Consider the following 22,747-nt stretch of genomic DNA (forward strand, 5'->3'; position numbering starts at 1 on the left):
ATCTAGAGGATCTCTAAGGTCCATTCTGGCTCAAAAGTTCCATGATAATAATAGGTAATACATTTATTTTTTAAATTTCAAATGTCCAGAAAGTTACATAAAGCTAAAATTTCTTCAGTTAGTGCCTCACCCTGCTTGGACATTGGTGTGGTTGAAAGTTTCAGCTTTATCTCTTATTTCTTCATATGCTGACCCATGGACATCGATAGACCTCTTGGGAGAGGGTGAGTAAAACTTTATTTGTAAACCTCTGTTTCGAGAGACTTCCGTATCTTAATAACTGTCCTCACTTTGATCATTTGGAGCCTGGTATATCTTTTGTCCTTTCCTTTTCTTCTCTTCCATTTGTTCTCTGTCTCTGGTGCGACATAGATTCTCTGGCTGCACTTTCCTCTGTTCCCTCCGAAGCACAGATTTCAGATCCGTTCGCACCAGAACCTACTCCTCCTGCTACAACTGCTGAAATTGCAACTACTTCAGCCTCTGCCTCAACTACTACAACTGTCACTGCTGTCACTGCTGAAGTGGATCTCTTTGGAGGTTAGTCAGTCACATCACTTTTCTTTCATTTTCCTTCCAGGATTGCTAAAATTACCGCAGTGTTAAAGCATTTAAAATCTTTTACATGATAGAACATGGCAGATAGATAGAACATTATAGAACATGCATGGCAGAGTGTTTAAGTACTTTTAAAACATTTATTCATATATATTTATCTTTGCTCAATTTGTCAACTTCATATTCATTTAATTTTAGTGATTATAGAGCAAAGGTTGCAAATGCTTTGGACCTATTCAATTTTCTACTTTTTGCGAAGTTAGGATTTAAGTTGCTATTAGAACTCTCGTCCCGTATATGCTTCAGCCCTGCAGTATCTGTAAGAGTGGTACCAGATCTTTCTATCATATTTAGAATTGGCTTTTTGGAATTTTTTTAGATTTGAACTAGCTGAGAGAAAAAAACGTTTGGGGAAAATGGGCGGAGAAATCCTGGCCTAAGTTATTTTTTAAGATTTAGGACAAAAAAAAAATCACCTAAGTGGAGTTCAGATCTAGAGGTCTCTGAAGAGAGTTTAGGGATATGTCCATTTTTGCAACTTTTTAAGCTTGTTCTGTCCAAGCAAAAACTTGGATCATCTTTGGCTTCAGAACTTTGAGAGACCGTTGGAGTCGACACTTGCAACGCTGATTGAAAACAGTTTATATCAGACTTTGAAATGATTGTCTGAAAATATTTTTTCCATGCAAATGTAAATTCTGACACAGAGTTGATTTACAGCTGTAAGCTTGAGTCAAATATCGTACGCTCTGTCAATATAATATGCCTAGACCTGACGAACCATCTGAAACCAGTTTATTTACATCTTCCCATTTTGAGTGGTGCTAATGTCCAAACCTGGAGAAGTGCTCATTTCACATGTGTACATTGAACAGTGTTATAGTCATCATAGTTTTGTGTTTCTTCGTTACAGTATAACATCTTTCCCAGGGCATTTTGAGAATATGGTAAAGAAATTGGAGAAAGCAAATGATAAGGGGTGGGGGCAGGAAAGATTTGGCAGGCTCAGTTGGAGTTAACGTATTCCCCTGGGAACATACACTTATAAACTGTCACATACCACTGTGCTACATGCCGTGCCCCAGTCTCTGAGGCTTGCCAACATTGTCTAAGACAAGGAATACTCAACGGGACACAGCATCATTGCCTCTGTTTCATGCGAGGAATTTGCCCCTGCCTTGCTGCACTGCCATTCTGTTGCTCTTCCAAATCTATTGTAGGAGAAATCCAGTTTTTTTGTTTGTTTTTTAAAGTAGGAGAAGGGATTTGCATACTCTTGAATAATTTATTATGAGGAGTCATCCACTAGAGAAAGTTAGTTTTTCAGTTATGCCTCTGTAACTTTTGAGACCAGAAATTAAAGTATTAGCTTAAATTTATAAAACCAACTTCTTCACCCCATCCTTCCTACCTCCATTATTGGTCTTGAGTATGGATGGTTTCTCATAGGCTTATGTTAAGAGAAAAATTCAAGGAAAATATGAACAGCTTGGATAACAATTTTGTACGTAAGCATTTCTATTCCTTTAGCTATTTAGATTTTTGTTTTTCAGTCCATTTTAAGGAGCTTAATTGCCTATAAGAAATCAGTCAACTCCATCTTGCTTCTCTCATGGTCCTGCCTAAGATATTTCTTGGAAATATTCTTTGTGCCGTTATGCTGTTTGTGTTAATCATTTATTACTGCTTTGACGACAGTCATCAAGCAGAAGAACCTGTATGTTTGAAAATATTTTCGTGATGTCAGTCTTTCTACCCCGAAATACAAATTTAAAAGGTCAGTACTGTAGAAAATCATATAATTTAATGCCAAAGAATGGAGGCTCTCCTTTAATTTCACCAATATCCTTTCTAGTCATCTGGCTGGAGGATAAGTAAAGATGAGGACATCTGCAAATCTCATCACAATTATTTTTACTAATCTTTATAGTTCTGTAAACTGTCTCCTGGCCTCTGATAGCTGTGAAATCTCTATCCTTTATGTTCAGAAATCTATATGTGTCACTGTCTGTCTTGTAGTTTTCAGTGATACTCCCTGATTTCTTTTGTGTTCTTTATGGATTTATAAGGAATCATTTAGAGGCAAGATTTTAAATTAAAACCTCAACTAAAATCTCTTTGGTCGTGTTGTGTGGCCATTTTTTAAAACTTTTGTATCTCTAAAATGGGCAAGTGGTAGAATTTTTGAATAATAAGAGCACCAGTTCTTTCATCTATATGACTTTAAAATAGCCGCTTTGAGGTTTTATGTAGCATATATAGCAGTATTAAGTAGATTTCTTTAGAAATAAGCTTAATGAATTTTAATTTCTGAATAATGGCTAATTGTTTAATTTCAGGAATATGAAATACTGAAATGTTAAATTTTTCTATGTATTTTAGTCTTGTATTTTCATTACAAATTTGAAAAATATGGAGTGTCTGTTATTTTTAAATACTCAGATTGATACCCACATAATGTTTTAGTCGTTTCAATGTAAGTCATTAAAAAAAATTTTTTAGAAACATTATATTTACTAAATGCTTATTTTTTTAAAGGGAACTTTTAAGAAATGAAATCTGCCTTCTGCCTTCTGTGGTCAGGCAGAACAGGACTGCAAGGCAGTGTTATGCTTTAAAAATTTAGTAAAACTTAGATACTGATAAAGATAAAACACAAAATCCTTAAAAGCATTCTGTTTTTCACTGATGTAAACTCTACTAACAACAGCACGTTAGTTTGTAACAATACAGTTTTTTTCTAAGCAGTGCAATGCTAAATTGATGCTAATTCCTCTGCATGTTCACCAGGGTACCCTTTCAGTCAACTGTGTTAATTTGTGAGCAAGCCTCCATGATGGTAGGCTGTGAGCACAGAACCAAGTGGCTGGAAAACCAAAGAACTTGCCTCCCAAACCTGACTTCATTTGAACAAATTGGTTAACAAACCAAGTTAATCAATCTTCCTTAAAACCAATACTTAAATATAAGCACCTACAACTAGATTTCATGTAAGAGTCTTACAATCTGGGACCTTTGGGGAAGAAAATGGACTGGAATGGTGAACCTTGGGCTCAAGGCGCTGAGAATGATTGAAACTTCTGTGCCGAGTACGTGATTTAAAGATGGTGTGTGTGCCCGGAGAAGACAGGGAGAGAGGAGTTCAGGCTGGAGAAGACAATAGCAGTAAGAAATTTTTACAAAGGTAGTCAGTCACATGATAAAAAGTGAGGGAAAAAATTCTTCCTAGATTTCCAGAAGGAAGAGAAGGCTAGTCTGCAGCAGTGTCAGAGACTGGTTTGCTGGGTAAGGCTGGACTGAGTCCACAACAGTAGAAAAGCAGGAACATGCATTTCCTGGAAGTAGCACTGGTTGGTAATTGGCAGAATGTAGACCTGAACTGCAAATGGGTAACAAGGGAAAGAGAACTAGATTGGAGATGACTTTAGCTTTCAGTGCTGGAAGGATAATGCTACCATTGATGATGAAAGAAAGCTGAGTAGCTAAGAAGTTTTGCTGTTTTTTTAAACAAAATCAAAATTATATTATTATCTCTGACAGTCCCGGGGGTTCTAGTGGGCTCAACTGGACGGTTGTCTCTCAGGGTCCCTTTCGTGGCTACAGTCAGACAGTGGCTGTGGGGCTGGGATCATCCAGTCTCACTTGTTCACATCTCCATCAAATGGCCTGGGAAGACTTAGCAGCTGGGGGCTGGAGCGGCTGGGGCTCCTTTGTTTAAGAGAAGTGTTGACAGTTGATGAGTTAAGTTTACAATGTTTAGTTTCAGAGAAGCATTAAAAGGAGACATCTTGCTGACCGGGGATGGAGGGACACCACCTCTCCTAAAGATATAGCTACAAATATGGGTTTCACCTACGTACACAGAAATTAAGGAGGCCAGCCTGTGAATATTTGTTTGAACTCTAGCACTGATATAACTGGTACTTATTCCATCCTACAAGGAGGGAACAATATAGTAGAATGTGGCACAGTTCATAACAGTAGAGTGGTCAAACACCCAAACCTCCGTCAGACAACTTACAGCCAAATCCTGACTCCGCCACTTGCCGGACCTTGGTCACATCCTCAGACTTTACAGGTTTCTGTTCTCTTATCTACAAAGTGGAGATGATAAAACCTATATCACAAGAAAGTTGTAGGAATTAAATTTAATAACGCAAATAAAATATTTACACAGCGACTGGCACATCAATAGTGACTGCTATTACTGTTTCTATTACTTCCAATGGCATTACCCTCAGTTCCAAATTTTCTAAGAATGAAAAGAAAGAAAACAGACCTGACCTGTGGCAAAATATTTTCAGCCCTCCCAACCTCCTCTTAGACTTTTCTTGTGGTCTTCTGCCCCAGCTGTTAGTGCTTTCAAGTTGCTCTAAGTCCTCTGTGATAGTATCCTTAACATGGCATCTGAGGAGTTATGTCTGTCCTATCCCCTGGTGTGTTTTTCCTACTCCATTATTATTATTCAGCCTCTCCCCTGACTGACCTCTACTCAGAACATATATGTATTCCCTCAGTGTAGCTGTGGGAAGCAATCAAATCAAGCTGTAACATATGATTGTCCCATTGTCCCTTCTAGGGATATTTGTGTTTTTGTAAAGGACCTTTTAACTCAAGCGAGTCTCTAATGTTTAATGTTTGTTAAGGCCGGGCTTCAGGACGTTACCATAATGTGTCTCATACTCAGATCAGTTTGGAACACGCTGGGTGGACCTGAGAAACAAGTGTCTCGACTGCAGGACTTCCTACAGCCCAATATACCACATAAATCTCTGAGAAAGTGGGTATACTGTGTAGCATTTCCCAAGCATGTTTGACGAATTCTTTTTAATGGCTAGAGGAAGTGTTCTAGGGAACACTGGTAGATATTGCAGAAGGCGGTATTTTAGGATGGGAAATCTAGCATGTCAGTGGCAGGTTCTTGTTGGTCCCTACCTTCCAGAAATTTCTTCTAGGCAAGGCATATTTATGATGGCTTCATTCCTTCTGTACTTTGGAACCAAAGGGTTTCTTTGAAAGCTCCAGGATTTTTTTTTTTACCATAATTAACATGGTGTGTTGACAGAAACACATTGGGAATCATTTGTCACATCAGCCATTGATAAATTGGACATTTATAAATGGAGGCCGCCTGCATGTTAATGGATCCACTGTATATTATTATAATCTACTATAGATAGTTATACACTTGTAGTCTTAAAATATGAAGCTACATTTTTAATCTGTTGAAAACGGATCATTGTCCACATAACTGGAGCAATGCAGTATTTGAAAACAGCTATAAATTTAAGTCAAAATAAAGGCATTATGGTGTCATCTCCTCATTTTTTTTCTTTAGTTCTTTAAAACAAATCCTTGGTTGTGTCTGAAAATGTCTTTCAGGGATAGTGAAGATTTAACTTTTATGAACATTTAGTATACCTTTCATGTTAACAGTGTAATTTCGTCTGTAGTAGACTATAAAAGGACATGTAAACTAAAATTGTTTACATCATCATCATGTATTTAATTTTATTGGGCTTAAAGAAGATATCCGTGTTTGCTGGAAACCACTAGTCAGAGACATCATAGTAACATAGTATATAAATATTACCTGGACATGAAAGATCAATGTCTTAAATTGCATAATGAAGTTATTTTTGTGTTTTATTTTTCACATCCATTGCTTTGTAATGATACATAAAACATGCTTCTCAGAGCCCTTATACAGTGAGAATCTTGTCACCTTTTGGATCTCGCAGGCCTCAGCAGGATCCACACTGTACCACTTGCATGCGACCAACATGAAGGGGCGCCAAGAGTCATTGTCTTGTGACCGCCAACAGTGCATGGGCCATAAAAATGCGTTTGAAGCAATTCATGTTGTATAAGGGAGCCTTCTTTGCAATTTAACTTGGTTCTTTTACTATATTTTTCTTCTCTTTTTGTCCCTTTCATTTCTGTTGTTTTAAAACCTGCACCCAAGATGCCTTTGCAGCTTCTCCCGGGGAGGCCCCTGCAGCATCCGAAGGGGCCACTGCGCCAGCACCCCCGACCCCTGTAGCCGCGGCGCTTGATGCGTGTTCAGGAAACGGTGGGTTTCCAGTCCTGAGCCCATCTGTTGTCGTTCTGTCCTGATGTGAAACTCCCGTAGCTAGACTTGGCCCTATGTGTTTCTAATTTTGCTTTCTTCTGAGTATAAAGTATCACTCATCGTAACGGAATAAAGAATGCGGGCACTTAAAAACATTAAGAAAACGAAGGGCATCCTTATCAAAATTGACAATTTCTCAAGATTGACAATTTTTGTCATTGCAAGTATGCTCTCTTAATGTTTTTTTGTTTGTTTGTTTCCCTCTAATGCTGTATTGTACTCTTTTGTAACACTGAGTTCCAATATGTAGGCATGTTTTCATGAATTTTCCAAGCTACCAAATTGACCAGATTAAAGTAAGGATTTGAATAACCATCTCTGATCCTAGACTGTAGGCTAATCTGACAATACTCTGAAGTGTTTCCATTTCTGAACTTCGTGGTGCCTACTACATTTTCTTTTCTCTTTAGAAAAACATCCTAATGACTGACCCCTGCTAATAGGGTAGTAGCTCAAAGCAGGCCACCTAATGCCTAGCTCTCACATGTGAATATCTGTGCCGGGTGTCTCGTACGTATAGTTTTGACGCCTCTCTGTTGTCTCTTTCCTTACTGATGCTGTATGTGTCTCCGCTTTCCTTTCCCCAAGACCCCTTTGCCCCGTCTGAAGGTAGTGCAGAGGCTGCACCCGAGCTGGACCTCTTTGCAATGAAGCCACCTGAGACCAGTGTTCCTGTAGTTACCCCTACAGCTAGCACAGCCCCTCCGGTTCCCGCCACCGCTCCTTCTCCTGCTCCCGCCGTCGCAGCTGCCACCGCTGCCACTACCGCTGCCACCACAGCTGCTGCTGCCACCACTGCCACCACCTCCGCCGCCACCACCACCGCTCCTCCTGCTCTAGATATCTTTGGTGGTAATTTTTTTTTGTCATTGTCGTTGAACTCTTTCTACCTGGTGGATTGAATTCTGGTCCTTGTGATGTACTGCATCCACCCCTCTGTCTGCATGGTGATTGTGTCGTTAAATGGTTCTCCAGCAACCATTTGCAGCTCGTTTCAGAACCCTCCAGAGTGCTCACGCACAACTGGAGAGTGATGCTGTTTCAGGCGGGTTTGTCCAGTTGAGTAAAGGCATGTGTGTTCTTGGTCTTAGATTTATTTGAGTCTGCTCCCGAAGTCGCCCCCGCGCCTAAGCCAGATGCTGCTCCTAGCATAGACCTGTTTGGGACAGGTAAAGCCAACTCCCCCCTTTCTTTACACTAATTTGCCTAGATGTTTTCATGACTAAGCCCTTTGTCCTCACCTGTGATAATGCACTTGTTAGACTTGTGACTTTGATTTCAGCTCTCTACTTACCTCTGCTTGGTTTTGGTTTGTTTCACTTTTGGAAGATGCTTTCTCCTCTCCACCACAAGGGGCCTCTCCCGTGCCTGAGAGTTCTCTCACTGCTGACCTCCTATCCGGTGAGTGCTTTTGCCAAGGTGAAGCCTTCCGAGATGTCTTGTGGGCGTCATATGTGGAGAGGCGGATGCAAAAACCCGCGGGTTCGTCTTGAGTTCTTTTACACTGAAAACTCACTTTACAATAAAAAAGTCTCATTTTGTGTCCATCCCCAACTAATGAGGGTAAATATTTCAAATCTACTGCCGATTGAAAAGAGAAAACCTCTTTTTCACACTAAAGCCTCTGACCTCAGGGGTCAAAAGTTTTATTTTCTTCTGGAAAGTATGTATTTTTAAATCTGTTGGCTTTTCCTTAACTGTTAAGATTGTCTACAGTCTTCGGGCTATTCAACATGAAATCTCAAGAAGCCATTTGTCGAGGCTTATGGTCTCATTTTCCTTTGGGTGACCATGCACTTTGTCCTGTTCTGTGCTTTGCTACAGTGGATACATTTGTAGCACCATCTCCTGCAACCACTGCCTCGCCAGCAAAGGTGGATTCTTCAGGTGTGATAGACCTTTTTGGGGGTGCGTATCTCTCCTCCTTCAACACTCACAGAATCTTTTTTTCCCTCAGAATAGTTTTTAGATCTTCTATTTCATGATACTTCGTCTTTTTTCTTTCGACTATGTGAAGTTATTTCCATCTTTTAAATGTAAACTTACGTTAAGATCTTTTCCATTTGTCATCATCATCTACATGCTCGTCAGTTCATCATATTTTTTAGTGCATGTCCTAACAAAACCAGATCATTTTTCATTTGAAGTCTTTGTGTTTTTAACTTTTTGTTCGTCCTAATGTAGAATCAGCTGATTGGAATTTCCTTCTACTGCTCTTCCTTAGTGATCCTGATCTGTTGGCTAAATCAACATTTCTAAGCTCTTAAAAGCAATATAAACATAGATAATTCAGAATTGAAAAGACATGAGTCAGTCAGAACTGAAAGCATTAGGTCTAGATGTCATACATTATTCTATAGGGTTTATTTATGTTGCGTTTAATGTTTCTAAATCCTCCCAGAGAACTGGAAGATGTTTCACTGATTTAAATGCATTTTCCTTTTCCTGTGTGTTATCAGAAGATAGGCAGATGTACTGAATTAACTCTTGAACTACTCATTTGGATGATACATTCGAAGTCTTCTATTAGCAGTAAATTTATAGGGAAAAGTCCAGGTTTGAAGTGATTTCTTCATGAATGTCTATAAATGTGTATGCTATGGGATAAAATACCATCCTTAGCAAATTAAACCCACACTGAGTACCTATAGTACATTGACACATCATGGCATGTGCCACGATGGGTACATGGGGTACAAAGATGTCACAGTCTGTGACATTCAGGGGCTCAAAACTTGTACAAATAAACACTGAAATTTAATATATAGGTACAAGTAGGGCTGCTGCTGTTTGAATTGAGTTTGTTAAATTTTATTTAATAGAGTTCTAAGTGGGAAGATTCTTTCGTTTTGCCTTTGGGCAAAAATTTTTAAAACTGTGATGCTCTTTGGATAGGAATTAGAATTTACAGAATTTAGTCTCAAAGTTTTATTCTTAAAAAAAAAAAAAAAAAGAAAAAGAATTCTCCTACTCTTACGAAGAGATGTTAATTCTTAAATAGCTTAGAACTCATCTTTTGAGAGAATAAACTGGTCAGAGCGTAATTCAGTCCACTAAGTCATTTAACACATCCGCAGGAGACAGGCTTACCTCACAGAGTGTCATGTCTGTGCATTTCTCGGGAAATCACTTCCCTTACTTATTGTACTTACTGTTTACACTCTTTTACTTTTTTGCTGCATAATGGATAATGGGTAGATGCATTTGGAAGTAGTGCTTCTGAACCTCAACCTGCACCTCAGGCTGCTTCTAGCTCGTCAGCATCTGCAGACCTACTAGCTGGTAATTAATTACATTAACATAAAACGGTGTTCTGTTAAAGTTAAGTTTGGATATATTTTTATAAGTAACAGATATTATATAAATTTCAAGGTGCATGTTTTCTTTCCCTTTTGAGACATGACATTGAAAAGCAAGACATTGTGTAATAGAAGGTTGATTATTTCCCAGGATTTGATGAAATTGGTTTTAAAATCACAGTTGTACACAAGCCACCCCTGTGGCTCCTTGGATGCTCTTAATATGCGTTACTTTCAGTTAGCACATCCTTTTTTGTTTATTAAGGAGGTAATGTGCTTATGTAGCAATTTTTATCTTGTATTGCCCGTGCCCACCTTTTTTTTTTAAGGAATTCGTGGGGAAAAGTACCGTGATATTTGACAGTTGGTTCTGTAATATGAGAAACTGTTACAGAGTTCCACCATTGGATTGAAGCCACTGCTACCTATATGACACTGTAAAATAACTGATCATTCTCCTATCTGAAAACCCCTGGAGTGATCCCAGTTCAACAGGGCCATAGTGTGAAGTAGATTGGCACAAGGTGCCTAGGATTATTGCTCATTGCCAGGATGGGATAGATAGAATAACAGGAAACATTTCAACGACTCAAAGATAGTAAAAGCCAACTAATAGTTTTCCTTGGGACCAAATCAAAGTGTGCTTAATGATAACTAGACCTAGACATTATTATTGTTACAAGCAAAGCATTTGCCAGCTGTCAGACCACAGTAGTAAGTTTCAGGTTCAAGTTCTCAGTCAAACTCAGCAGACGCTGCTGGTTTACCTTGCTCTGACTTGACTTAGAAGGGTACATAACAGGAGGTACGGCAGTGGCATCGCCGAGGCCACAGACACTCAGCTGCAGCTTTGATGTCCCTCCCCTGTCATCACAAGGGATGCATTTTGTCACAAGGTTGGGAAGGGGCTGATGAGAGTGTGGCTCACATCAGCACAAGGAAGTCACCAATGTCTGGAGTCTCTCAGCTTCAATTCCCTGCTACCCAGGTAGCCCTTGATAGGCTGAGAGACTAGTTCTCATTTTTTTAGTGTAATGAACAATCCTGACACCAGGAACAGCACACTAAGGAACATTCGTTCTTGGATTAGTGACGACTAGTGACCTCGTTAAAGGACCCCCACCAGCTTTCCAAGTTGTAGGAAGTTTGACACAAGGTCCAGAGTCTGGAGGTGCCATCACAGCCCAGCTGTTACCCTTTCCTTCTATCAGTCATTCAGACAGGTTGTTTAACAGCCTTTCCCAGGGGCAAGAGCATTTCTTTTGCATCTTTGCCATTCTCTCCAGACTACCCTGGTTAAACATGACACTCTTGTTTTCTGAATCCACTTCAAACCAGTAACTGCCAACCGATATTTTCCTGAAGGGTGAAGAGCCAGGGTTCCACTGTGATGTCACTGTGGACTTCGGAAGCTGCAAATGTAGGAGGCAGTGCACTTAACATAGACCACAGCTGGTTACTTGGGGAAAAAAATACTACCTTGCCTGGCTTTTCTCCTGACCTAGGTAGTCTTCATAACAGCTTCAAATCAGTCACAGTAACTTTGAAGCTCTTACTAAACCAGTAAACTTAATCCATGTTTTCAAGGTTCTGCAAAAGGATTTTAACGGGCCACAGAAATAGCATATTTGGGGGAAATGACCTTGTCAATTTTTACATGAGGTTGCTAATTATAACCCTTTTGCTCTGAAGTTATAATTAAGCTTGAGGTAGCACATGAAGTCAAACGTTCCAGCTTTTTGCAAAATTCTACGAAGTCTGTCTTTCTCTCTGGGTAGCCCCCATCCTGCCGCAGACCCCAGCAAGGGGTTTGAAGCCTGCCAGACAGAAGCCTGGCAGAGTGATCAGCCACCGCTGACCGCATCCAGCGCTGCAAAGCCATGTCGTCTTCTCCAGTGTCCCCAGTTTGTTTGGGCTCTCTGTGCTTCCAGGGCTAGAACCTGAGATACTGTGTTTCCAAATGAGCCAGGTACACTAGAAACAGGAGCAGAGAGGCCAGTGGGGAAAGCCACTGTTCCCTTCCAGTGCCAAGTCAGACGTCAGTGACAGAGCTGAGATATTTGATCCTGGGAGATGAGATGGAACTCAGATACACCTGCAACGAGCAGGAAGGGTTCTGTCACCTACTGCTGAGTCTAAGAGCAGGTAGCTGAGCCTCCACTGCTCAGCTTGGTACATGGATGGGTCCCACGGGGGAAGTGCACAGAAAGTGCAAGTCAGGTCCCTTCACTAGAAGTAAGCTTAGATTACTCAACTGTGTTGTCCATCCAGAAATCTTAGTAAAATGGGGTAGAAAAGAGGAGAAATCAGTGCTGAAAGTGACAGTGTCATTTACATAGATGTTGTTGACTGTGCCTTTCCCCCCTTTTCCACCGCATCTTCTTGTGATTATTTCAGTGATGGGAAAGGTATTTTTGTATACATGTTTTTCTCTATTTTTTTTCCTATTTAAAGTAACTTTTTAATATAAATAGGTATAAATGGGTTTTAATGTCTAGTTTGCTTTCCAAATATTTCTTGAAATTGAGTTTGTACATTTCTGTGTCTGATTTACTTGGCATGGGCCAATATCCTGATGTAAGAAATTTTCACCTAATAGCCTGATATAGGAAATTTTAAATTACTTCTAATTTCTCCAGTTCTTAATTATTTGGAAGGTTTTTCATACTTCTGTTTTGCTTATAGAAAAACATTTTTCACGCTTGCTCAAGTAACAAAATAGCAAGAAGCCATGTTTTCAGTGAAGAATATCATGGACCATTAATATAATTCTATCTTATGAACCAGAAGCAACTTTCCTAGCCAAAAAATGAATAAACTCAAACCCTGCAAATATATACAATATAAAATCACAGTCATATTTATATAGGTAATCTAGCTGACAGTGGCTATTTTGAGTTTTCACATTGCCTAGACATCTTTATTTGATGAATATCAGTGATAGGACAAATATTCGGGGCCCTGTGTTACAGTAATTTGCAGTGAAGCTTAGCATTCACTGCAAATGAATGCTTAGCTTAGGTATTGGGTTATACCTGTGTGTGTGTCTGTGGAGATAGATCAGCTAAGTCCACAGGCTATTGAAATAAAGAGGAACATTATTTTAAAAGATAAATGAGCCTAATTATGGATAACAAATAAGTCCACAACTGCCATCAGGTTCAAAGTAGGAATTTGAATTTAAAAAAAAAAGAGAGAGAGAGAGAAGGTTGTATTATGTGAGTCTCTAGAATCTTGTATTATTGGCTTTCAGTAATAAGACGATTGTGAAAGAGTAAAAAAGAAAAATAATACACAGACACAGTAATGGGAGGTTTAGACTGTCCAGAATGTAATGTCCGTTGCTGGACTGGGAGGAGATCTTACCTTATGCTTGACTGAGGTTAGATTTTTTTGAGGGAATAAATATGCATGTAAGTAACAAGGGAAATGCAATAAAGATGTAGTGTAACTAAATTTTTTAAATGATTTTTAGAGATTTTAAACCAAAAATTAAGAATCATCTCAAAATTGGGGAGAAAGCTTTATCAAAACTTGGTTTGTAATTTAAAACTAGAAAATAAAGGCTAAGTGGATAATCTCTTAAAAATGGGCTTATCTCCCAGAAAAACTTGTTATTCTTCTTCATTTAATTTACTTCTAGAACTGTCAAATAATACCAATTCCACAATTGAACTATGGATAAAATATCATCTTAGTCACCTTCTACTCCTTGAGTAAAAATTTCAAGTTCTGTTTGGTGCACCCAGGGTGTTGACACTAGAGAAAATTCTAGAAAAGGCAACTGCTGTGACCAAGGAGAACAGACTAACAGAATAAGTCTCTCCAAGTCAGCGAGGTTACTGGTGGGATGCAGGTGTTACCCGTATCTCAGACGGAGACTGGCTGGACCCTTGAGAGTTAAGTTTATAACAAACAGAAGGAAATATTATTTCACACAGTGAAGAGTAAAGCTGTCAAATTCCTCTCAAGATGTACCAGCTGAAAATACAGATGTTTGAAAGCTAGAGACAGATTCCTGGATGACAGTGTAAAAGTGAATTATTAAGGGAGGTTAGGTATGTTGAAGGATATGCCTAACTTCTGAGGTTGACATCAAACAGGAAAACCGTGTTCTTCCATAATAGACCATTCTGGGGCAACTGTACCGTAATCTGTACTAGCATAGGACTGTGCCTCTTCCTATCTTTAATTCCAAAGGTAGGGAAGAATAGGGGCCTGCCCTGTGAGGTCCTTCATAGTTTTGCATTCTCTGTTAACCACGTGACACAGCTGGCTTTTTTTTTTAGCAGAGCCACAGAAGTCCTTGAACTGATTTAAAATATAATCAGTGTGGAAATAATAACTAACCATTTCCACTAAATGGGAAAGTCTATAGAGGACCAATTCTTTCATCCTCTCTGGGGGTCAAAAACAGAAAATTGTCAGACAAAAGGTTCTCAGGGTATTATTCCTAGAAATATTGACTATCTCAGATTGATCTTAGTAAATGGAATTTAATAACTGACTTTACCACTGAGAGTAATGGAAATGACAGTGTCTTTAACATAATAGAGCAGGTGTGAGAGTGGGGGAGTATGTGTGGGAGTGTGTTTATCTACCGATAGTTTTAACATTGAACTCCTTCAACCCAAGTGATATGTAGACGATGACTGTCAGTTTTGATATGTCTGCGTTAGTAGAACTTCATTAAGTGTGTAGGCCGTTCCCCTGTGGGAAGATACATTCATAAGACTAATCATCTGTGATAAAACGCAGTGTGTCTGTAGCTGGTGATTCAGTTGTAGGACAGTTCAAACATGTCTGCAGGGCATCCGGAAGCCTAGTGATTATTACTTTATTTTCAGTTCCACAAAGCACCTTTCTTAATATAATTCAGAACCACAGAGAAAGAAAGAGTCGTGGTTAGGGTTCTCTTATTACTTACCTCTATTACAGGGCTCTGAATTTTCCTGCTTAGCTCTTCATTAAGAGTATAGCAACAGGGGCTCTCCTGGTGGCGCAGTGGTTGAGAATCTGCCTGCCAATGCAGGGGACACGGGTTCGAGCCCTGGTCTGGGAAGATCCCACATGCCACGGAGCAACTGGGCCCGTGAGCCACAATTACTGAGCCTGTGCGTCTGGAGCCTGTGCTCCGCAACAAGAGAGGCCGTGGTAGTGAGAGGCCCGTGCACCGCGATGAAGAGTGGCCCCCGCTCACCGCAACTAGAGAAAGCCCTCGAACAGAAATGAAGACCCAACGCAGCCAAAAATAATTAATTAATTAATTAATTAATTTTTTTAAAAAAAGAGTATAGCAACAGATTTTTCTTCATTAACATAATCAGTTGGTTATTCTATATCACTTAGCTTTTTAATTAGTCTAGGTTTGTGAGGGCCCCTGCGTCATAAGAACTGAGTATAATGGGGGAAAGTCATCTTTCTAGATCTCTGTCAAGTTTATAAATGTGTCAGAAGGGGACAACTCTGGCGTTACTCCTGGCTGTCGGAAAGACGCCAAGTAGTATTGTGGTGAAGAACCAAGGCTCTGGAAGATTCCTTTGTGGAATCCTGGCTCTGCACTTGCCATCCTGTGACCTTGGGCAAATTATTTAACCTCTCTGGCCTCAGTTTCCTCATCTGTGAAACTTCCTAGGGTTGTTGTGAGGCTTAAATGAGCTAATATATGTTTTAGGTTGAACAATATAAAATTGCTGTTTCGTAGGATCAAAATAGTCAAATATTGGCAATTTATGTGATTCAGATGGTTCACCCTAAAAAAAATGCTCAGAACAGTGCCTGGCGCTTGGTGAGCCTCATGCCAGTTTTGGCTTTACCATCACTTTCTTAGAGAAAGCAGTAATTTTTTTCCATTGATTAGTGTTATTTATTCACCTATGGGAATGATCTACTTACCTTATGAAACTGAACAGCCCTAAGCAGATGAGCCCTGGGTAAATGCACGTATTTTTCTATTTCTGAATTGTGGGTAGGTGTGTTCACTTCTCTTTGCATCTTTTCTAACTGTGGAAAGATAGGATTGGATCAGATGATCCTAAGGCCCTTTCCAACACTAACGTGCTGTGATTCTAGAATAAATTGTCTCTTCTTGAACAAGTTTTAAGAAACGGAGAGTCAAGTACAGTTGTTTCCACGTTCACCTGTAACAGAGAGAACCACACCCTAGAACAATTGCCTAGATTTCCTGCAGCCATATTCCAAATTGTGTGGGATGTCTCCAGAAAGTCAGCATTAATACAGCCACCAATTTCCCTAAAAGCGAAACGGTCATATCTTCAAAAATAATTACATCTAACCCATCTTCGCTTCATAACGATATTAGTTCTTATAGATCTGGGGAATGTCTTATCTTCATTTAGGAAGGTTACATGATCCCTAAGTCACTCAAACAGTGCTAAAACCACTTAAAGTAGTCCCCATGAATTTTAAAGGACCAACTTCTAATAGGTAACAGTTTTCCAAATTGCAGTTTTTCATAAACATATGAAAAACTTAGGCATGGAAAGACTAAACCCATGTCACTATCAATTGCCAGGGACAACATGACTTTCTGGTTAGAAAATAGTAACCGGAGAATGTCAATGGAAGTCATTTTCAAAATTATAATTGATTATTACGAATTGTAAGCTGAAGGATTTTGGTAAGCATTCTTTATGTTTTTTGGCAAGCAGTTTGTGAAGAAAAGATATGGCTAGAAGAGAAAGGAATATATATATGTGTATATATACACATATATATGTATATGTGTGTATATATATACATATATACTATATGTGTGTTTGTATATGTGTGTGTGTGTGTGTGTGTGTGTGTGTGTGTGTGTGTGTATATATATATCTCCAAACTGAGTGTAAAAAAGACTTCTGGTAGTAATACATTTTTGATAATAGAACATCATCTAATGTCTTATTAAGAAATCACTTTCTTCACAGGCTGCATAATTTTGTACAGAAGCGAAACAGAGTGAGCTCTGCTTCTGTCTGTTGATTGAGAGCAGTAATTTACTTCCAGACTTCAAAAGAGAAATATTTAATTTGAGGTTTGGTTACTTTACAGTAGGCTTTGATTTTTCCTCACCTTTTAAATTCAGAAGTTGCCCTTCATTCAATAAGTGTTAATTCAGTGTTTTAGGCATTTTGTTGAATATTAGTGGAAAAGGTGAAAACAAGAGGAAACAGTTCCTGACACCAAAAAGCCATTCCTAGGCTGGGGTGGAGAGATGTACCAGGTGCTGAGGACACAGAGGCAGAGCACATAACCCACGTGTACCGGCGGTGGGAGGGGCAGGGCGCGTTGTGGCTGGTAGCAGTAGCAGGCAAGATAAGGTAAGGAAGCCCTCCTAGAGTTGGCATTTGACTCACTACGGTGCATTATGGCTGCAACTGAGTTTGCAGGGATGGGGAAGGGCCCAGAGACAGATGAGCTTGTTTGCCATGCAGAGGAACCTGCATTTTATGAATCTGAAAGTTAAGGGGAGCCAGTGAGGGATTTTAGAGAAGTAGCTTTGTCAGCGTTTTCCACTCAGAAAGATCTCTCTGGCTGCACTGTAGAGGCTAGATTGGAGGAGGTACGGGTTAGAAGCAGAAAGCCCCCTCGGGTTGTGTTGCATGAGCCTAAACTTGTCGGTAGCAGCCGTGGGACTGGAACATACATGAAATATATTAAGGAGGATTTGATGGCAGAGTACATGCATATTTTTCTGATTTGCCTTTTATTATTATACTGAGCCAGTGTGTACAACTAAGCATTTTCTAGCTACCTGGTATTGTGATTTGAAGAGACAAAATTTAAATTACGATGAAAATAATTATCTGAAGTTTAACCCTAGTGAGACCTTCTTAGCTTTATGTACTCCATTAAAACAGTAGATTAGATTGCTGCAGGTTCTTTTAACTAGGGTATACAGTCTTGTGTGCTCTCTTATTTCCAGTTAAATTAAATCTCTCATTAATACATGACAGATTTCAAGATACTTGAAAAACTTTTTAAAAACTAACTTCCTGGGTTTCAGTGCCTTCTCATCCATATGCATTCAATTCCTTTTTGGTCTTCTATGACTTTTTCTGACTCTGTTGTAATGGCCTTTACTTATCTTTAGTTGTTTCTGCTTATATTTTTCTGGAACAATTTTTTTCCCAGGATTTGGGGGTTCTTTCATGGCCCCTTCTCCATCACCAGTGACTCCTGCTCAGAATAACCTGCTACAGCCCAATTTTGAAGCAGCTTTTGGAACCACGCCTTCAACTTCTAGCAGCAGCTCCTTTGATCCGTCAGGTGAGGCAGTGATTTTCAAACATGCTTTTTATTTGTTCTGATTATAAAATACACCACCTAAGGTTAGCGTGATATCAGGAAATCTATAAGCAAATGTTGAGTGATGACCTTGTTTTAAAACTGTTCAATAAATCTCTCATTCTATAATTTAAAGTAAATATTTTCTGTACATTTTGGTAGCTTTAAGAATAACCTGCAATCCCTTTCTGTGTTTGTTTTTAACTTTTAGAAGAAATCTAACTTAACATGCACACCCATCTGTTTGCATGAGCTTACATGCACATGGTTTGGAGAAGGTTAAGGAAAAACAAATACTTTGTGCTAAATCTTTGTGCGGTATCTCAATGTGTGGACACTCCCACTGCTGTTGCTTACACCCTCTGAAGCTTGCCTGGCCCTTGGTTTTATGAAGTTGACACAAATAGTATTCTTTGCCTGCCTTTAACCTTTCATCCTGCTGTCATTTTGTTTGTATTCTCTTCCATTCTACTCTTCCCATGCTGGGTCCTTACTACAAATTTTCAATTGGTGAGTTTTTGGCAATCAAATGTGTTTCAGAAACACCCTAAATATATCCCCTGCCTGACAATTTGGTAGCTTCCTTTGCCAGTGCCTAGTTGAATGCTATCGTTTTTTTCAATTTAGAATTATTGTAGAGTGGTGTGTATGGTAAATATGCATAGTTTTTTGATAAAAAATTAACAACCATAAAATTTTTGACATGGTTATCAGCAATAACTTTTGTGCACATCCTATGAGCCTGCATTTTGAACGGTCTTTCTGTATTCCAGGAACTAAACAAGTGATCATTTGTTATATGCTGATGAGGAACCATCCATAATGGCATGATTCCTGATGTTTAAAATAGTGTTTACTGTAGCTGTGCCCTTAAAGTTAGAACCAAAAGTGAATACTGTAATGAGAGAAGAAAATCAAAATTCTTACTTCTACAATATGGTCAACTGATTTTCAGATACTTATTACTAGGTACCGACCATTAGATCAGGTTTTATTCCAGCACTGATTTCATAGAAACTGGGAGATTCGGCCTTCCTTTCTCATTTAAGAATTGTTATAAAAGTAAGCATTGTAAATACTACACACTGAGCGCCTATATAAAGCAAGCATTATAATAAAGGCGTGACATATATTATCTATTTTAGTTTTCACAACAAATCCGTGTAGTAGTGGTACTCTCCCCACTTCAAATGAGAAAACTAAAGCTCAGTCACTTTCTCAGAGTCACACGTTAGTGAGGCATGCCGCTGAATTTGAGCCCAATTCTGATTCCAAAGTCTATGCTCTTTCCTGTACATTATACAGATTTTCTTTTCCATCTTCACATTCATTAGTATTTCCATACTTTATGAGTAGACATATGCAGAGATGTTCTTTTTTGGTGTTATAGTCGTTAAAAGTGTGAATGAAGTGCCTTCTTTTATAAGATTGTAAATACATTCACTTGTTTCCATAGTTTTTCAAAAGGCAGTGCCCCTTTAATTTTGCATATGGGTTTTTTTGCAGTTATTCTGAACCCGGTCTATTTGATTTCCAGTGTTTGATGGTCTAGGTGATCTTCTGATGCCAACCATGGCACCAGCCGGGCAGCCTGCGCCCATCTCAGTGGTACCTCCCAGTTCTGCAATGGCAGCAAGCAAAGCTCTTGGGAGTGATCTTGACTCATCTCTTGCCAGCTTAGTAGGCAGTGAGTAATATAGTTTTCTTTAACAGAATCATATGTGAATTTTTTTCTCTATCTGTTCGTATGTATTGTTTCTGGATTCACTTACAGGTGAGTGTGTCAAGGAGCGGACAGAAATTCTTAGTGCTTTACCCAATACAGTTCCTTGGAAGATACACAGTCACTATGCCGTTGTCTCCCAAGCAATACCCAGGACACTTTTAATCTAAGTTACCGAAGGTGTAATTAGAGAGCATATACAAGTATGAAACCAACTGTATTATGTTTAAGAAGTACTTAATTTTTTATTTCTCTTGGAAATAACATAGAGTAGCTTAAATGCAGTGTATTTACCAATTGAGTATCCAAGTTCGTTTCAGTTACTCATTGAACAAGTATTTATTGAGCACCAGGCGGTCTTCCAGGCTCTAGAGATAAATCATGAACAAAACAGGTATAAATTTCTATTCGTAAGGTGCTTAGAGGGGCAGAGACAAACATTAAATATTTTCAAATAAATAAATTTTCTAGTGCCATGGAGGACAAAAATAGAACACGCAAAGAGGGATTGTGAGTCCTACAGAGTGAGAGTTAGAGTAGGCCTCACTGAGAAGGTAAAATTTGAGCAAAGATTTGAATGTAAAGGAATGAACCATATGGATATCTGAAGGAGAATATTTGCAGGCAAAAGAGAGAGCCAGTGCAAAAGCACTGGGGCAGAAGATTGCCTGGCATAGTCAAGGAGTACCAATGAGATTAGTGGCTAGAGCTGGGTAAGTGAAGGAGAGGGTCCTAGGAGATGAGGGCAGCTATTATAAAGATTGCCTTTTTTAAAAAACTCTGAATTTAATTTTTTAATAAGGTGAATGGGTTTACCGGCACAGATACCTTTCATTTTACTCAAGACTATATCAAAAATTTAGCAGACCCCTGAGACAGACCTTTTTTCCTATGCATTATCCTGTGGACATACTTTTTTTTCCCATTCATCGTCCTTGGTCTGGACATTCATGAAAATGCTTTGATGACACCCACGGAGAGGTTATTTGAATATTTCTTCCTACTTTAAAATTTCATCTTACTGATGGATAGTCTGCAGTAGTAACTGCTTTTACTGAATATTATAAGGTACTGTCTAGATCTTCCTTCAGAAATAAAGACTTTATACCTCCAGGGCTGAAAGTGCCACTAGCACACATCCCTCAGGTGGCAACCACTTTTAAAATTATCTCAGCTGAAGAAAGCAGACCCACTTGAGAAATAGCCAGACAATCTGGATAAAGAAGCACAAATTCGAAGTAGTCACATTTTGCAATATCAAAACTTCTACAAAGCTACAGTCATCAGGACAAATGGTATTGGCTTAAGGATAGAAAGATAGACCAATAGAACAGAATAAAAATCTCAGAAATAAACCTCACATACATTGTCAAACAATTTTTTCAAGGATTCTAGGACCATTCAAAGTGGGAAAGGACAATCTTTTCAAAAAATATGCTTGGATAACTGGATAGCCACGTGCAAACGAATGAAGTTGGGCCTCTTCCTTATACCATCCACAAAAATCAATTCAAAATGAATCAAAGATCTAAATGTAAGAGATAAATCTGTAAAACTCCTAGGAAAAAAACTAAGTACAAGTCTTTATGACCTTAAATGAGGCGTAGTGGCTTCTTAGATATAATACTGAAAATACAAGCATTCAAAGAAAAAATAAATTAATAAAAATTCGTCAAAATTAAAAACTTTTGTGTTACAAATTGATACCATCCAGAAAGTGGAAAAACAACCCATAGAATGGGAGAAAATATTCCCATATATCTCATAAGGGACTTGTATCCATAATATATAAAGAACTCTTACAATTCAATAATAAAAAGTAAAACAACTTAATTTAAAAATCGGAAAAGGATTTGAATAGATATTTCTCCAAAAAAAGAGCACAGGTGGCCAATAAGTATGTGAAAAGATGTTGAATGTCATTAGCCATCAGAGAAATGCAAATCAAAACCACAATGACAGGCCACTTCACACTCTCTAGGAAGGCTATCATCAAAAAGATAATAACAAATTTTGGCTAGGATGTAGAGAAATTAGAATTCACACAGTGCTGGTAGGGATGTAAAACGATGCAGCCTCTTTGGAGAACAGGTTTACAGTTCTCCAAAAGTTAAACATAGTTTCCATGTGGCACAGCAATTTCACTCTTAGCTATACATCCAAGAGAATTGAAAACATATGTCCACATGACTTGTACACAAATATTCACAGAAGCAATTTTTATAACAGCCAACAAGTGGGAACAACCCAAAAGTCCATCAGCTGTTGAACGGATAAACAAAATGTGGTACATTCATAAAATAATTAATCAGCCATAAAAAGAAGATGAACCTTGAAAATATTTTGCTAGGTGAAAGAAGCCAAATACAAAAAGCCACATATTATATGATTATATTTATATGAAATGTCCAAAACAGGGGAATCTTTAGAAGCAGAATGTACATTAGTAGTGGTCAGAGTGACTGCTAATGGGGATGGGGATTCCTTTGGGGTGATGAAAATGTTTTGAAATTAGAGTGTGTTAATGATTTCACCACCTTGTGAACATACTTTTTGCACTGAATTTTACTCTTTAACAGTATGAATTTTATGATATGTGAATTGTATCGATTTTTTTAGAAGTCTCATCTTACTATACACCCATTAGAATGACTAAAATTTTTAAAAGAAGAGAAGAGCTGACAATACTTTGTACTTAACAAGGGTGTGGAGCCTCTGGAATTCCCACACTTTGCTGGTGGG

At 38.7% G+C, this 22,747-nt stretch overlaps 1 protein-coding gene across 1 annotated transcript in view; it reads left to right on the forward strand.

Annotated features, from left to right (window-relative positions):
• SNAP91 (synaptosome associated protein 91) overlaps positions 1-22,747 on the forward strand; it is a 151,919-nt gene that overhangs the window by 111,335 nt on the left and 17,837 nt on the right. Inside the window, exons 15-24 of the mRNA XM_059942078.1 lie at positions 210-224; positions 373-540; positions 6,524-6,631; positions 7,280-7,543; positions 7,783-7,860; positions 8,021-8,092; positions 8,516-8,599; positions 9,890-9,973; positions 18,130-18,264; positions 19,820-19,969. Coding sequence (XP_059798061.1) covers positions 210-224; positions 373-540; positions 6,524-6,631; positions 7,280-7,543; positions 7,783-7,860; positions 8,021-8,092; positions 8,516-8,599; positions 9,890-9,973; positions 18,130-18,264; positions 19,820-19,969 — 1,158 coding nt within the window. The remainder of the gene's footprint in view (positions 1-209; positions 225-372; positions 541-6,523; positions 6,632-7,279; positions 7,544-7,782; positions 7,861-8,020; positions 8,093-8,515; positions 8,600-9,889; positions 9,974-18,129; positions 18,265-19,819; positions 19,970-22,747) is intronic.

The sequence above is a fragment of the Balaenoptera ricei genome, chromosome 12, assembly GCF_028023285.1.
Source record: "Balaenoptera ricei isolate mBalRic1 chromosome 12, mBalRic1.hap2, whole genome shotgun sequence".
Taxonomy (NCBI): Eukaryota; Metazoa; Chordata; class Mammalia; order Artiodactyla; family Balaenopteridae; genus Balaenoptera; species Balaenoptera ricei.